The 16027-nt window shown below is 44.1% G+C and overlaps 1 protein-coding gene across 4 annotated transcripts in view; it reads right to left on the reverse strand.

Annotated features, from left to right (window-relative positions):
- The window catches only part of ERC1 (ELKS/RAB6-interacting/CAST family member 1), a 276756-nt gene that overhangs the window by 250990 nt on the left and 9739 nt on the right, over positions 1-16027 (reverse strand). For 3 of the 4 annotated variants that reach the window (XM_040972194.1, XM_040972193.1, XM_040972191.1), the window contains exon 2: positions 60-885. In XM_040972194.1, the coding sequence (XP_040828128.1) occupies positions 60-728 (669 nt within the window). In that variant the 5' untranslated portion in view covers positions 729-885. Of the gene's footprint in view, positions 1-59; positions 907-16027 lie in introns of those variants that run through there. The other variant, XM_040972192.1, reaches the window with a different exon arrangement.

The following is a 16027-nucleotide window of genomic DNA, read 5'->3' on the forward strand; positions in this document are numbered from 1 at the left end:
CCTCTCCCTTTAAGACGGGCATTCAGCCAGGAAAGGGAAATAGCGTGTGGGACACTCACCTGGTTTTCCTCCTGCACGACCCTATACTGCTCCTTCCAAACGGTGATCTTGGAAGCCTCGTCTTTCCTCAGGGCTCGCTCCTTCTTCAGCTCGGGGCTCCAGAAGGTCTTGATGCTATTCATCGAGGAGCTCAGTTTGCTCTCCTTAACTTCCACGTCCTTCCGCAAAAGATCATTCTCCCTTAACACTTCCTTGAGCTGCGTCTGCAGATCCATGATGGTGTTGTCCCTGGCCTGGCGGAGAGAGTGAGGTACGGTGGACGCCATGCTCACGGGAGGAAGGTGGTGATCCCCAAAGGCGATGGTCTCGCTGGCCACTCCACTGCTGGCGATGTTGGGGCTACTGCCCATGGCGGTCATCCTGACACCGTAGGGCAGACGTCCTCCGGAGCGCCCCAGTGTCATGGTGCTCTTAGGCGTTTCTGCACCCACATTTTCGTGGTCGCTTAGGTACATGGGGCCAGATGTGGCATAGGCAGCGTTTAAGGACTGTATATTCTCCATGGAGAGGGTTTTCCCACTGCCGCCTGCAACACTGCTTCCAGAACTGCCCCCTGTGCTATTGGTCCGACGATGACCCAAGCGAGGGGAACGCGGAAGCCTGGGTGAACGCCCAGGGCTCTGGCTGCTCGGTTCCACCTTCCCAACTGAACGAGCACTTCCATACATGGTTGCAAGATGAATTTGGGTGCAGGGAACCGGGTGAAGCAGGAAGAAAAACAATGTAACTCGGTGAGGTTTCTCTATGGCTACAAGCTGGCTTAAGGCTCATCAGGATTTACAGGTCCTCAGCTGTCCAGTCTTGAACAAATATCTTACACCATATCTGAAATGAAAAGATCACATGTTAAATCCTACAATAATAACACCCGGCACGATAGTGCAGTGGTTAAAGTCCTCGCCTTGCACGCCCGGGATCCCATATGGGCGCCAGTTCTAGTCCTGGCGGCCCTGCTTCCCATCCAGCTCCCTGCTTGTGGCCTGGGAAAGCAGTCGAGGACAGTCCAAAGCTTTGGGACCCTGCAGCCGTGTGGGAGACCTGGAAGAAGCTCCTGGCTCCTGGCTTCTGATTGGCTCAGCTCCAGCCGTTGCAGCCACTTGGGGAGTGAACCATCAGATGGAAGATCTTCCTCTCTGTCTCTCCTCCTCTCTATATATCTGACTTTGCAATAAAAATAAAACTTTAAAAATATCCTACAATAAATATTACTCTTTTTAGAAACTTTCCAATATCTCTTCACTAGTTTCCTCTTTCACCTATTTTACTCATACAGTCAAAATGTACTTTACAGTAAACATCATTTTTAAAATTTTTACTTGTCAAAAAAAAAAAATACTGACCTATCAACTAAGAGCAAAACAAAAAGGAGGAAGGGAGAATAATAAAGACTGACCAGGGTTGGAATTTGCTTAGGGGCTAAGATGCAAGTTAAGATACCCTCAGCATATACTGGATTTCCTGGGTTTGATTTCTGCCATCTGTGACATCAACACCTCATGTGAGTACCAGGTCAAGTCCCAACTGCTCCTTTTCCAATCCAGTTCCCTGCTAATGTGCCTGGGAAAGCACTGGCATACAGCCCTAATACTTAGGCCCCTACCACCCGATTGGAAGACATGTAGCTTTGGCTTCAACCTGGTCCAGCCCGACCATCATGGCCATTTGGGACGTGATCCAGAGAATGGAAGATCTGCCTCCCTCTCTCCCTCTTTGTAATTCTTTCAAATAATTTTTAGAATCCTAAATCTTGCTCAACTATTTGACTTCCAAGTATCTCTCAAACTGAACTAAGTTCAGAACCATTATCTTAGTTTATACACTATGACCTACCTTAATCAGAACAACTTCCTAACTGCCTCTAGAAATAATCACTTTTTTTAATGCACAAGTATATGTTAATAGTGGATTATAAAATCAGTTTGATAGATGTTGTTTCAGTGTTTTACTTTCTTGAGAGACTTACAGTGAGCTCCCATGCATTTGGAGCCCACCAGCTGCCAGGGGGCCAAAGCCACCAGCCAGGAACTGAATGTAGGTCTTCCACATGGTGGGGCAAGAATCCAACCACCTCCCTCCCCACGTCTGCATGAGCAGCAAGCGGGAATCAAAAGCCAGAGCTAGGAACTGAACCCAGGCACTCTGAGACGGAACGTGACCATCCAGACTAGCACCTTAACCACTGGGCCAGACATTCACCCGTGCTTGTTTTTAGTTAAAAATTAAAATAATAATAATAATAAGGTAAATAACTGGCTCTAGGACCACCATGGGGTACCAAAATTTGTGAATGATCAAAGCTCATATTACACATCCTTCCAAATTCTTCAAATCATCTCTCAGTTACAATACCTAGCACAATTTATATAAATATTTCTCATTGTTAAGAAAACAAATCTGTGAAGAAGCAGTAAGATACAAGTTTTTTTCCCAATTTCTCATGATCCACATCTTGGTTGAAGCATCAAAGGTAAATGATAATAAAGCAGGAAGCAGAACCCATAACTTATTTTCAGGGTGTATCACACTAAAGCAACAACAGACAGTGCAAAGGTCTGGAATTTTCCTGCAGTCACAAGTCCATATGCTACGCTGTGACGAGGCTATGGATTCTGACAGAACCTGAGTCTCCCAAGTCAGACACGGACCACCTGATCTGCTCCGTTACCCCCACGTCCCACAGCTTAGATGGAGGAGGTCACAGGGACGCTACACGACAGCTGCACTACTCTGAGCTTGGGAAACTCACCACTTGCACAGCACGCGGTAAGTAAGCCTCTATCCTTGTCCTCATGAGACACTACCTCATTCCTAAAGGTAACCCGTTGCAAACCCCAACCTGAGAAATGGCCTGGGTCAAGAGCAATCAGGACCCTATATCCTTAGCATTGACAGCAAGGGTTTACAGGAAAGAAGAGACACGCGGAAGACAGCCTCCTGAAATTTATTTGTGGTAGCCTAGAAAGATGTCCACATACTCTGACACTCCTTTCTTCTCCTTTCCCCTTGAATGCGAACGGGGCTTAGTAACTTGCTTTGCATAATGTGTTATTTTCAAGACTCACTCATGAACGACATTGAAGCGGATCACTTACTCCATGTGAAGCTGGCCATCACACCATGAGGATACTCAAAACTCCTCTGCAGAGAGGCGTGCGGCCAGAACGGAGGCCTCCGACCAAAATCCCTACGTGTCAGGTTGGAAGAGAATCCTCCAAGCTGTAAAACCTTGAGATGCCTGCAAACTTTACTGATATCTCAACTGCAACTGCAAGGGATATCCGAGCTAGGACCACCCTCGGAGGCTATTCATCAAATCGGAGCTTCCTTTTCTCAATCATTCTAGTCAGTGTTGAGGTAATTTGCTGCTGCAGTAATACATCACTAATATGCTGCTGTTTCCTGAAACACTGTGTTTCAGCTGTGCATATTCATGTGCATGTGCAAACTGTATCACAATTTAAAAGAGGTCGACACTTCAACCCCAGTGCCAGAATGATCTTCGAAGGCAACTCTCAGGACAGGTTGACCGCCAACAGTACTCGAGACCACTTCAGGAGGTCCGTGAAAGCAAAATTATTTTCATAAAGGGTGTACACAGCTGGTTTTCCAAAGGCTCTGTGACACATAATCTTATCCCACTGACAGACAATGTAAAGTCTGCGTTTGTACTCTGGTATTCGAAAGCTTTCCTGGATTTCCAACGTAGTATAAGTGATGATAGATACAGCCTTCGTTAACAAATAAAGTGGGGTCCTCAACAATTTTTAAAAGTACAAGGGGATGCTGCAACAAACTTTAAAAATTGTTGTTACAGAACTAAAGTATGACATACTCAAAACATGACACAACAACGTATACCTATGTACTTCATTAAGAGTTTTTTTAAATAAAAATAAAAATCTAAATTCCTTCCTAGTACAGCTAAGATTTTTCATGAATTGGGCCTGCCTATCTCTCCAAGGCTATTTTCCTAACCATTCTTCTTCTCCATGTGACAACCATAATCAAGTGCAGGCAATTTCCTGAAATTACACGTTCTCTCTTGCTGTCATGACCTTCGTTTCCACATCAACTGCTTGACTAACTCATGGTTATAAGCCAAGTCCAATGGTCACAATCCTAACAAACTCTTAAATCCCTCAGTCTAATTTAAGTATTCCTCATTACGGGGAACTTTTTATAAATACTGTGCTTTTTATGTTATAATCGATCACATCCTTAAGGACAAAGGAAAGTCTTCTCTCCACCTCCCAAATCCAGCATAAATCCCACAGACAATAATGTTGGCTGACTGCACAACTAGTCCTTGCTTTCCAGGAGCAGGACCTTCACAGGCTCCAACTTCCTGCCAATGCAGACCCCGAGAGGGACAATGATGACAGCTCAGATATTTGGGTTCCTGTCACCCATATCTGAGACCTGGATTCAGTTCCTGGCTTCAACCCAGACCCTGCTCTGGCTGTTGTGGGCACATAAAGAACAGACCAGTACAAGGCAACAAGGCAGCTTTCACTTTTTGCTTCTCAAATTTTGTAACAAAGAAAATTAAAGTATCAGAACAGCATTTAAATCTCTACAAGCCTGCCAAACCATACGTTCAGAGAAATTTCCTAAAATGGAATTCTGACAAGAATGTTATCAAAAATCTGGCTTATCTTAAAAAAAAATGTATATATATATACATATATGTACATACATACATTATATATATATCACAATTCCATCATCAGTTCATATTTCTGTCCATTTAAATTTTACAATTTTACCCACTGAAAAACTACAACTTTGGAGGCTGACACCATGGTGAAGTAAACTAGGCCTCCACTTGTGGTGCTAGCATCCCATATGTGCACTGATCCGTGCCTGGGCTGCTCCACTTCTAATCCATCTCTCTGCTTACGGCCTGGGAGGGGAGGAGAAGATGGCCCAAGTGCTTACGACCATGCACCTATGTGGCAGACCCCAAAGAAGCTCCTGACTCCTGCTTTAGATCTGCTCAGTTTCCAATACTGCAGCCACTTTGTGGAGAGAACCAGTGAATGGAAGATCTCTTTGAGTGTCTCTCCTGCTATCTCTCTTTCTCTCTGTAACTTCCGCCTTTAAAAATTAAAATCAAATCTTATTTTTAAAAAATTACAATTTTTAGGGGTAGGTCTTTTTTTTTAAAAGATTTATTTATTTTTATTGAAAAGGCAGATGTACAGAGAGGAGAGAGAGAAAGATCCTCCTTCCACTAAGCTAATCCAAGGCCAGGACCCCAGAGTCTCTTCCAGGTCTCCCACATGGGGGCAGGAGTCCAAGGACTTGAGCCATCCTCCACTGCTTTCGCAAGCTACAAGCAGGGAGCTGGATGGAAACTGGAACAGCTAGGACATGAAGCAGCACCCATATGGGATGGCAGCACTTGCAGATGGAAGATTAGCCAGTTGAGCCATCATGCTGGCCCCACAGGGGCAGGTCTTGTGGTGCAGTGTGCAAAGCTGCCGCCTACAACACCAGCATTCCCTCTGAATACCAGTTCAAGTCCCAGATGCTTCACTTTTGATCCAACTCCCTGCTGATGGCCTAGCAAAGCAGGAGACGTTGGCCCAGGAGCATGGGCCCCTGCTACCCAAGCTGGAGATCCAAATGAAGCTCCTGATCCAGTCTCAGCTACTGCAGCCATTGGGGGACTAAGGCAGCAGATGAAAGATCGCCCTCTATAACCCTGCCTTTCAAACAAATAAACCTTTTTTTTTTATTTATCCCTTCAGAGCTATTTCTATCTCCTCAAAGAATCATACATATCCCAGAAACAGCCTAGAGGAAGGCCAGCTTTGTGGTACAAGAGCAAAGCTACCACTTACAATGCTGACACTCCACATCACAGTGGCAGTTTGAGTCCCAGCTACTCCGTTTCCCATGTAGCTTTCTGCTAATGCATCTGGAAGGCAGTAAAAAATGGGTGAACTCCTTGAGACCCCCACTACCCATATGAAAAACCTGGCGGTGTGGATGGAGTCCCTGGCTCCTGGCTTCAACCTGGCCTACACTGGGCATGTCAGAAATGAACCACCAGATTGAAAATCTCTCTCTACCTCTCTTTCTCCTTTCCTCTATCACTTTTTCCTTCAAATGAATTTTTTAGAAAATCTCAAATACTGGGCTTTTGTATCCAAAAAACAAACGAAAAAAAAAAAGCAAGCAAACAAAAATCCCCAAGTGTTTCTCAGAAAAGACAAAAAGATGAAAACTGATGTAGTTTTAAAGATTTGAAGATACACGATTGCAAAGTTTGTTGCTGTTGTTGTTTGAGAATATACAAAACCAGCAAATAAGGACTAATGGGGCCCAGAGGTTAGGTCACCACTCAGAACGCCTACCTCTCCATCATCAGCGTCCCAGCTTCCTGCTGATGTAGAGCCGTGGAAGCAGCAGGGGACGGCCCAAGTGACTGGGTCCCTGCCACCCCTGTGGGAGGCCTGGAATAACCTGCTGGCTCCAGGACTCAGCGTGGCTCAGCTCCTGGTTGTAGCTGGCATGAGAGGGGATGAGCCAGAACATGGCAGCTCACTCTCTTGCTTTCTCTCTCTGTTTCTCAGATAAAATTATTTTAAATCTAAAAGCAAAAGGGCTGAATTTATCCTTTAAATTGTGACTTTAAAAAATAGATTTTTAAAATTTCCCCAAATTGGGTGGCATGGCAAATGCTAAAAATGTAATTCCAAATCTCTTATAATAGAGCTTAGGCTATACACGGACACGGTAGCTTCAGCATATCCTCCTTAGCTCTGCTCATGTTTACACTAAAAACATATTAAAAACATCAAGTTCAAGTATAAAACCAAAAATATGGCCAGAAAAGTTTTCTACACAACATAAAAATGTGCAGCAATAAACATGCGAGTGCACAGCACAATCTACAATAGCAAAGACACAGAAGCAGTCCAGGTGCCTGTCCAAAGAGGAGTGGTTAAAGAAACTGGTGTATCTACTCCATGGAATATTTCTCAGCCATTAAAAAAGAATGAAATTATATCATTTGCAATTAGATGGGCCCAGCTAGAGACCATTATTATGCTCAGTAAAATAAGTCCATCCCCAAAGGACAAATACCATATGCTCTCTCCAATACAAGGAAGCCATCATGCAAATTGGAATATATACCGATGGAGTAATGGAGACTACCATATCCTGATGTTAAGATACAATACGACATGTGCCCCTCCTTCCAAATCAAAGATGGACTCCCAATGAACCTGCTGAACATATCTAGACAATGGGATGCTGGACTGTCTGACACTGTCTGTACCAGCAATGTTGGGGCACAATTAAATAACAGACTGATGGAATTATTAACTCCTTATGAAGAACTATACTATTGTAACAATATGGGGGAAATCAGTCGGAGAGGTGAGAACTGGGGTCTAGAGAATTGTATCATAAAATTCAAAATTTAAAATAAAAATTTTTTAAAAAGAAAGCAGAAAAAATGTCCTGTGAGATAACCAATTCTCGTTGTACTAAACACAGTGTCTGGTAGGAAGGCTTGGGGCAGTTCAGCTCCACCATTTAACTGTTTGCCTTCCAACAATAAATGAATCTCTTAAAGTCTCAGTATCAGCTATGAAATGCACGCAGTATCTTCCTCTAAGGATGACTAAGATTAAATCAGTAAGTATAAGATACCTGCTTCCTGCTAGGTTTTCCAGAAATGTTAGATATTACATGTCTAGGAATTCACAGTACATATTTTTATTCAAGTAGGAAAACAGAATGAGTATGACAGACAGAAGAGCTCTCAGGCTGTCTCTCTCCTCCTCTGTAAATCTGCCTTTCACACAAAATCTTAAAAAAAAAAAAAAAAGTCCTATTGGTCATGTCTATATTGTCAGGAAACACTTCAATAACAGCATGATGAACTTATGCCTGTTCATGAGGACATCCTTTACATAGCATGAGATTTTTCTAAGCTTTGATTAACTCAATGTTATGCCCACACACTTTACGGGGTATAGAACAGATTTCAAAACTTATAGACAACACAATCACTCAAACCAAGCGACTAATTTTGTTTCCTTATTTTTTTACTAGGAGATTGAAAAATACACGTGAAAGAAATCACATGTTTAGACATTCCCCTTCAGTGTATAGCCAACTGTACAGAGTGCGCAAACAGCATCTGATTGTTAGGAGTTTAATCTGTTTCCCAACGTCGACGAAAGCGGGAGGGCTGGAGCACAGGCCCAGGGGCGCTCCTGCTGAAAAGTACACTCCACCAGGAGCAGCAGAAACACCCCGACTTCCTGTCTGAGTCACTACGGAAGGCCGAGGAACAAGGTTGCCATCAAATCACTTGCAGGTTTTTATAATTCTTATCAATCAATTAAGTGTAACGATAAGCTCCATCCGTCTGAGACACATGTCAGGTAGAGAGGCACCAACTTGAGTCTCAACTGCTCTACTTCCAATCTGGCTCCCTGTAAATGGCCCAAGAAAGCAGCAGAGGATGGATGGCCCAAGCCTTCAGCCCCTGCACCCACATGAGAGACCCACAAAAAGCTCCTGGCTTGCAGCTTCAGACCAGTCCAGCTCTGGCCACTGTGGCCACTGGGAAGGGAATCAGCAGAGCAAGCTCTTTCTGTTGCTCTCTCCCTCTCTGATTTTCAAGTAAAACAAAAATACCTTTAAAAAATAAAACAATTGGCTTCTTAAATTCTGCATATTTAGCCAAGAGTACTATGACACCATAAATTTAAGAGTACACAAAGAAAATCAAGGACTCTTGGAAAGATCACCACACAATTCCAAGCAAAAATTTTTAACAGAAACATCATCCTGCATTGTATATTTTTAAAAGATAAAATACATATATGAAATATATCAACATATAAACTTTCCTATCAGCATATTTAACATGGTATCTGGTTCATAATGAATGCTCAATCAACATAAAAATTTTTCCTTTAAGAAATACATTATTCCACATTTTAAAGTTTCTGAAATTGGGATTCAGTGCATAATTAATAAGTATAATTAAGGCAGGCTTTTTTCCTTAAAAAAAAAAAAAGGATACTGGTAGTATGACTCACAAAATTCTCCTTCTTGCTTGCTCACTCTGCCTTTCAAATAAATAAAACTAAATAAGCTTAAACAAACACATCAAGGAAGGGCTTGCTCAGCGTTGTCCAAGAGAAGCTTCTCTGACTGTGGAAATGTGCTACGTCTGATGAGGATCTAGTGATGGGGATGGTGACCGGCAGGCAGTGATGCAGTCCATAGCAGACGCCTTAATAGCACTGGCCCACAACAGGGTATTGGTGAAGCCAAGCATGCCAGGTGAGTAGGAGACACTATTACCCCACCCTCTTACCGGGAGAAAACAAGTACTTATCAAAAACTGAAGACCAGCACTGATCCCCAGAACTGTCTGTAACAACAGGAAGTCCTTTCGCTCCCATCTGCACTGTCCAATGCAGAAGTCACTAGACCTATCTCACTGCGAAGCACATTAAATAAAGGTTGAATTAGCTCAGATTTATAACAGCCCTATCTGTCTAGTGGTTACCATAGTACACAGCTCTGTTCCTCGCCTCATTGCTCCATCTCAAAGTCACCTCAGACTACTCCTTCCCATCAACTGCCCATTATCCACAAAAGTATACACACACACACACACACACACACACACGGGGAGCAGGGGGGAAATTGCCCAGACCTGTGCTCCTCAGAGCTTCAACTGTGCATGCTTCCCTATCCTCTCTGTCACTATTTTAGTTTTCAGGCCACGGCAGGAGGAAGGTCACAGCTTGCAGTTGGCCTCATTTAGTCTCATCCCATCCACTCATTGTACACTTTAAATATAGACATGTTTTTCCCTTTACTCGGAGGCCTCCAAAGTCTTGCCATGCTCACAGGCAAAAAATTCAGATTCTAACATGGCTCCAAAAGTTCTTTAGGATCCAAGTCCAGTCCCTAGCTACAACTTGTGCCACCCCTTTCCACATTTCCCTTCTTGCTCACATGAGAACTTGTTCACTTAGTTCGTTAGCACCTGTCACACTCCACTGTAATCACCTGTTTCCACCTGTCCCCCTCCCCAGTCAGCAGCACCCCGAAAGCAGACACTGCCTCACACATTACCGTACCAAGACAAAACACACGGAATCTCTCAGATGTCGCATTAACTATTTTCAATAGAGGGACAGAAAACAGGAAACAGATGTGTACTCTTGAACTATTAAAAACAGCTTTCATAAAGCAGATAATTTACTATTTAAACTAAGTTTAATATGAATTTAACAATCAACTCCTAATTTACAACATTGATTATTTAAGATAAAGTACATACACAAATATATTTGTCATATAAAAAAAGCATAGGACCATAAGACAGGGGCCATTTAGCCTAGTGACTAAGATGGCCACCAGTTCCCAGGGTTCAATAACTGACTACAGCTCCACAGCACCTCCTCTTACAGACCCCAGGAGGCAGCAGTAACGGCTCAGACAACTGAGAGAGACAGACACAGAAATCGCCCATCTGTTGCTCAGCCCGAGTTCCCTCCACAGCCCGTGGTGGGCCGGGCGGAGCCAGAGCAGATTCAGTCCAGGTCTCCCACGGGTCTCCCACACGCCGAGTGGCTACTTCAGAGTGCACAGCAGCAGGAAGCTGGCTGGGAGTAGCTGGCATTCAACCAGGGAACTGAGATGGGATCCAAGTACTCCAAACAGCAACTTCACTGCTTCACCAGATGCCTACCCAACTTATTTCTAATAATCACCAGGAACCCTGGGAAAAATCACTGCTTTATCAAAATAAAGAACTGCCCAGCCAGAAGCATAAGATCAAACCCATTATTCCAGGGTAGATTCAGAAACTTGACAATATTAGAAAAATTGACATTCAGCAAGGCACCAACAGAACCATTACAAAAAGTCACACGATGGGACCCAGCATGGTAGCCTAGCAGCTAAAGTCCTCACCTTGAATGTGCCAGGATCCCACAAGGGAGCCGGTTCCCTTGTGGCCCCACTTCCCATCCAGCTCCCTGTCTGTGGCCTGGGAAAGCAGTCGAGTATGGCCCAATGCCTTGAGACCCTGCACCTGCATGGGAGACCCAGAAGAGGTTCCTGGCTTAAGATTGGCTCAGCTCCAGCCATTGTGGTCACTTGAGGAGTGATCCATCGAACAGAAGATCTTCCTCGCTGTCTCTCCTCCTCTCTGTATATCTGATTTTCCAATAAAAATAAATAAATCTTTTATTTAAAAAAATCACATGATGGACCCAGTGCAATGGTTCAATATGACTAATCTACCACCTTCAACCACTGGGATCCCATAGGAGTGCCAGTTTAAGTCCCGGCTGCTCCACTTCCCAGCCAGCACTGTGCTGCTGGCCTGGAAAAGCAGGTCTGTACCCTTGTGGGAAAGCCAGAAGAAGCTCCTGGCTCCCGACGTCGCATCAGCTCAGCTCTGGCCATTGTGGCCACTTGGGGAGTGAACCAGTAGATCCAAGATCTCTCTCTGTCTCTCCTCTCCGTAAATCCCCCTTTCCAATAAAAATAATTAAGTCTTTTTAAAAAAAAGATCACATGAAATAACCAAAACTCTAGGTACTGCTAATAACTTTCTGCCGTCTACATAAATGCAGGTAGAAAAATCAGCTGTGTTTTAACTTGCAAGGATGCAGTTTAAAAGCTCTAAAACGATGATTTGGAAGATTTACAATGCAACTACTACTTGTTTCAGAAGAAACAACGTAAGTTTCTTAGATCTTTAGCAATAGCTTATTGATAAATCAGAAGTAAATGCACTCTCTCTTCCTTGGGAAATTCAGCAAAAGCACATTCCACACAGGAAACGGGGCAGATTACAGAACAGCAGGGGTAAAGGCAGCTAGGGAAGAAGTCATCTATGAAAAACTTGGCTTTCTTAAATAAGTGAAGCCTTTTAAAGGGAAAAAAAATAGTACTATGGAATTATTTAAAGAAACGCAGAACTCAATGAAATTGGGGTGGGCAATGACACAGCAATGAAGACACCACCTGGAGGTGTACACTCCCCCGTGAATGTCTGGGTTCCAGCTTCACTCCCAGTCTCGGCTCCCTACTAAGGCATGCCTTAGAAGCAGCCAGTGATGGCTCAAGTGAGTTCTGCCACCACGTGAGACCTGGCTGCCAGCTTCAGCCTGGCCCAGCCTGACTGTTGCAGGCATTTGAAGGGTGAACCAGCAGACTGGAGGTATCTTTTTTGACTCTCTAATAAATATTGTTTTAAAAGGTTTAAGCCCAGGGACAGCACTGTGGTACAGCAGTCTAAGCCACCAGATCTGGTGCTGGCATTCTATATGGGCATCAATTCAAATCCCAGCTTTTCTACTTTGACTCAGTTTCCTGTTAATGTGTACCCAAGTGGGAGCCCTGAAGCTCCTGGCTCCTGGCTCCGGATAGGCTTAGCTTTGACTGTTACAGTCATCTGGGGAATGAACTGGTGGATCTAAGACTGATACTCACACACACACTCTTTCTTTCTCTCTCTCTCATCTGGGGAATGAATCGGTGGTTCTAAGACTGACACTCTCTCTCTCTCCCTTTCAAGTAAATACATGTTAACCAAAAAAGAAGTTTAAGCCCATGTAATCAGCCAAAATAACTAATTAGAAGAAGAAAATGCAATCCCAAGAGATAAGATAACGATCAGATTTTAACACCTATTAACAATCATAAATCTTGGGATTAGAAGGGATCTTTCTTAAATAAAAGATACGTACAAAAGCAACTACTACAAACATTTACAGCAGAATGGCTCTGCCATGGAGCTCTAATGACCTGCAGCTTATCTGAGCCTTGGCAGAAGGCCTAGCAATCCTCCCAGAACAGGAGGTGCCAGCAGGCTACAAAGCCATCTCATGCTTTCCTGTCTCACTTGGAAGCTGTAACAAGATGGTTTCTCATTGCTTCCTGGCTTCTGGTGAGGCACGGGACTCTCATTCCTGCCCAGCATAGAACCCAGCTGTAGAACATAAAACCACTTAGGAGCAATCTAGAACGGCTCTTCATTAATACAACGCCACACAAGTCACACCGTAGGCATCGCCTTTCTATCTCCATGCTACTGTTTTCAGTACATGGGGGACAAAGATCACAGCATGCTAGCATCTTTGATGTATTCTTCATGGTGTGTTAAGCAACTGCCTGCCTATAGGGTGTTTGCTGTGCACCTGCTAATCTAATCAACCTGGCCAGGTTGCACGTTTGACCTAGAGGTTAAGATCCCCGTGCTCCATAGTATAATTGGGTCTGAGTCCAGATCCATCTTACTACCAATGCAGATCCTGGAAAGCAGCACATCAGGGCTCAAGGAACTGAGTTCCTGCTATCCACATGGGAGGAACCGTACTGTGCTCCCAGCCCCTGGCTCCCAGCCCAGACCCAGCCGGAGTGGGCATTCTGTCAGTGGACGACAGATGGGAAGATGGGATTCACTTTTACGTGTGTGTGTGCGTCTGTGTGTCTCTATAATAATTAAAGTAAAAGAAAGAACAATAAAACCATCAAGCCCAGGCCTTGGTCTTGCCTTGCTAAGTACATGTGTATAGCAGATGTCAGTCTTGACAGTGAAGTGAAAGAATTTACCTTTGAGATGGAAAATGACAAGAACGTCGCCTATCATTACTCTCCTCTACCACAACATGCCAAAAACTTTAGCTAGTAAAGAAAGCTGTAAGAATTGCAAAAAGAAAAAAAAAAAAAAAGACACAAAACGCTAGTCACTCACATGTGCCAAATTTACATAAGCTTAAGCCCAAGAAAATTCATAGATAAAATTATCAGAATTCACAGAACTTCAGCAAATTTAACAAAATACAGTCACTATTCAAAGTTTAATTTATCTACATAAACCAAAAAGAAACAGAAAACAAAACTTACTCTAGAAAATGATTTATGGGCCCAATGCATTGGTTCAGTGGTTAAATCCTCGCCTTGTACGCACCTTGTCCCGCACAGGCACTGGTTCTAACCCCAGCAGCTCCACTTCCCCTCCAGCTCCCTGCTTGTGGCCTGGGAAAGCAGTGGAGATGGCCCAAAGCCTTGGGACCCTGCACCTGTGTGGGAGACCTGGAAGAAGCTCCAGGCTCCCGGCTTTGGATCAGCTCAGCTCTGGTCATTGCAACCACCTAGGGAGTGAAGCAGCAGACAGAAGATCATCTCTCCTCTGAGAGAAAAGGCAAAGAAAACAGAAAGAGAAGAAAACAATTTCTAAGGACCAGCGCAGTGGCACTGTGTACCAGGCATCTGCTTTTAGCACCAGCACCCCTTTCAGTAGCTGTTTTTGTCCTGAATGCTCCAATTCTCTTTTTATTTTTATTTTTTTAAAGATTTATTTATTTTTATTACAAAGTCAGATATACAGAGAGGAGGAGAGACAGAGAGAAAAATCTTCCGTCCACTGATTCATTCCCCAAGTGAGCGCAACGGCTGGTGCTGCACCGAGCTGAAGCCGGGAGCCAGGAACTTCTTCCGGGTCTCCCATGCAAGTGCAGGGTCCCCAAAGCTCTGGGACTGCTTTCCCAGGCCACAGGCAGGGAGCTGGATGGGAAGTTTCTGGTTCCACCTGGATGAGCTGTTACGGACGTTGGAGGAGAGAACCAGTGGACACAAAATCACTCTCTTGCTCACTCTACTTTTCAAGCACATTTTTTTTTAATTTTCTCTTTTTAAAGATCGATTTATTTATTCGTTTGTTTATATTGGAAAGGCAGGTTTACAGAGAAGGAGAGACAAAGAGAAAGATCTTCCATCCACTGGTTCACTCCCCAAGTGCCGCAACAGCCGGAGCTGAGCCAATCCGGAGCCAGGAGATTCTCTTTGTAAATCTGCCTTTCCAATAAAAATTAAAAAAAAAAAAAAAAAAAACTAACAGAACACAACACAGCAAAATGATGCCATATGCTTAGCTCAGGTTAAACTAACCTTATCTCTAACACCCAGACCTCCTTCTCCCCCGGGAACAGAAGTGGAAGAAGGTCTAGAAACAGCCTTCCCTGGTAGGGATTTGGGATGACTAAAGCCTTAGTCAACACCCTGACTGTAGAGCATTGTCAAAGACCCTAAATCAGAGGCACACGCCACACCCAGATTCCTGACCCACAGGAACTGAGAAACAATGAACGTTTTCAACTTGGGGTAAGTTGGTTCAATAGCAAAAGACAACTAGCACAGCTGCTAAGAAGTTAATTAAGAGGGCAGATGAATGGGCATCATGGTGTGGCAGGTAAAGCCACCTCCTGTTATGCCAGCATCCCACATGGGCACCAGCTTGTATTCCAGCTTCTCTACTTCAATCCAGCTGCCTGCTAAAGACCTGAGCGTCTCAGCACCAGATCACTGAATACCGCTCCCACCCACGTGGGAGAACCAGACAAAGCTTCTGACTTTAACATGGCCCAGAAGTGGTCACTGCAGCCACCTAGGAAGTGAACCAAACCAGCAGATGGATAATCTATCTCCTTCTCTCTCCATTACTCTTCCAAATAAATGAAATAGCCTTAAAAAAAGGTGGGGGGGGGGACAGGGAAAGAAGGGGCAACTCTAAAAGTCCCAAACTTTTTTGAAAAATGTGAACTACCCCTCTGTCTCAACTGAAAACTTGATTTCTAATCAAGACACCTCTTTCCAGAAAGTCCTTTTACATGCTCAAAATCCAAAACTAAGACTGGGACCCTTTGGGGCCAGCATTGTGACACAGCGTTAAGCCATCATCTGTAGCACCAGTATCCCATACGAATGCAGGCTGAAATTCCAGATGCTCCACTTCCCATCCAGCTCTCTTGGGCCCCTGCACCCAAGTGGGAAGCAGCTCCTGGCCTCCGTCTGGTCCAACCATGGTCATTGCGCCCATCTGGTGAATGAAACATGCCATGGAAGACTTCTCTCTCTCTCTGCCTTTCAAATAAATAAATACACCTTATTATTTTGTTTTTAC

The sequence above is a fragment of the Ochotona curzoniae genome, unplaced genomic scaffold (assembly GCF_017591425.1).
Source record: "Ochotona curzoniae isolate NIBS_2020 unplaced genomic scaffold, NIBS_Ocur_1.0 contig_2235, whole genome shotgun sequence".
In the NCBI taxonomy this organism is placed as follows: Eukaryota; Metazoa; Chordata; class Mammalia; order Lagomorpha; family Ochotonidae; genus Ochotona; species Ochotona curzoniae.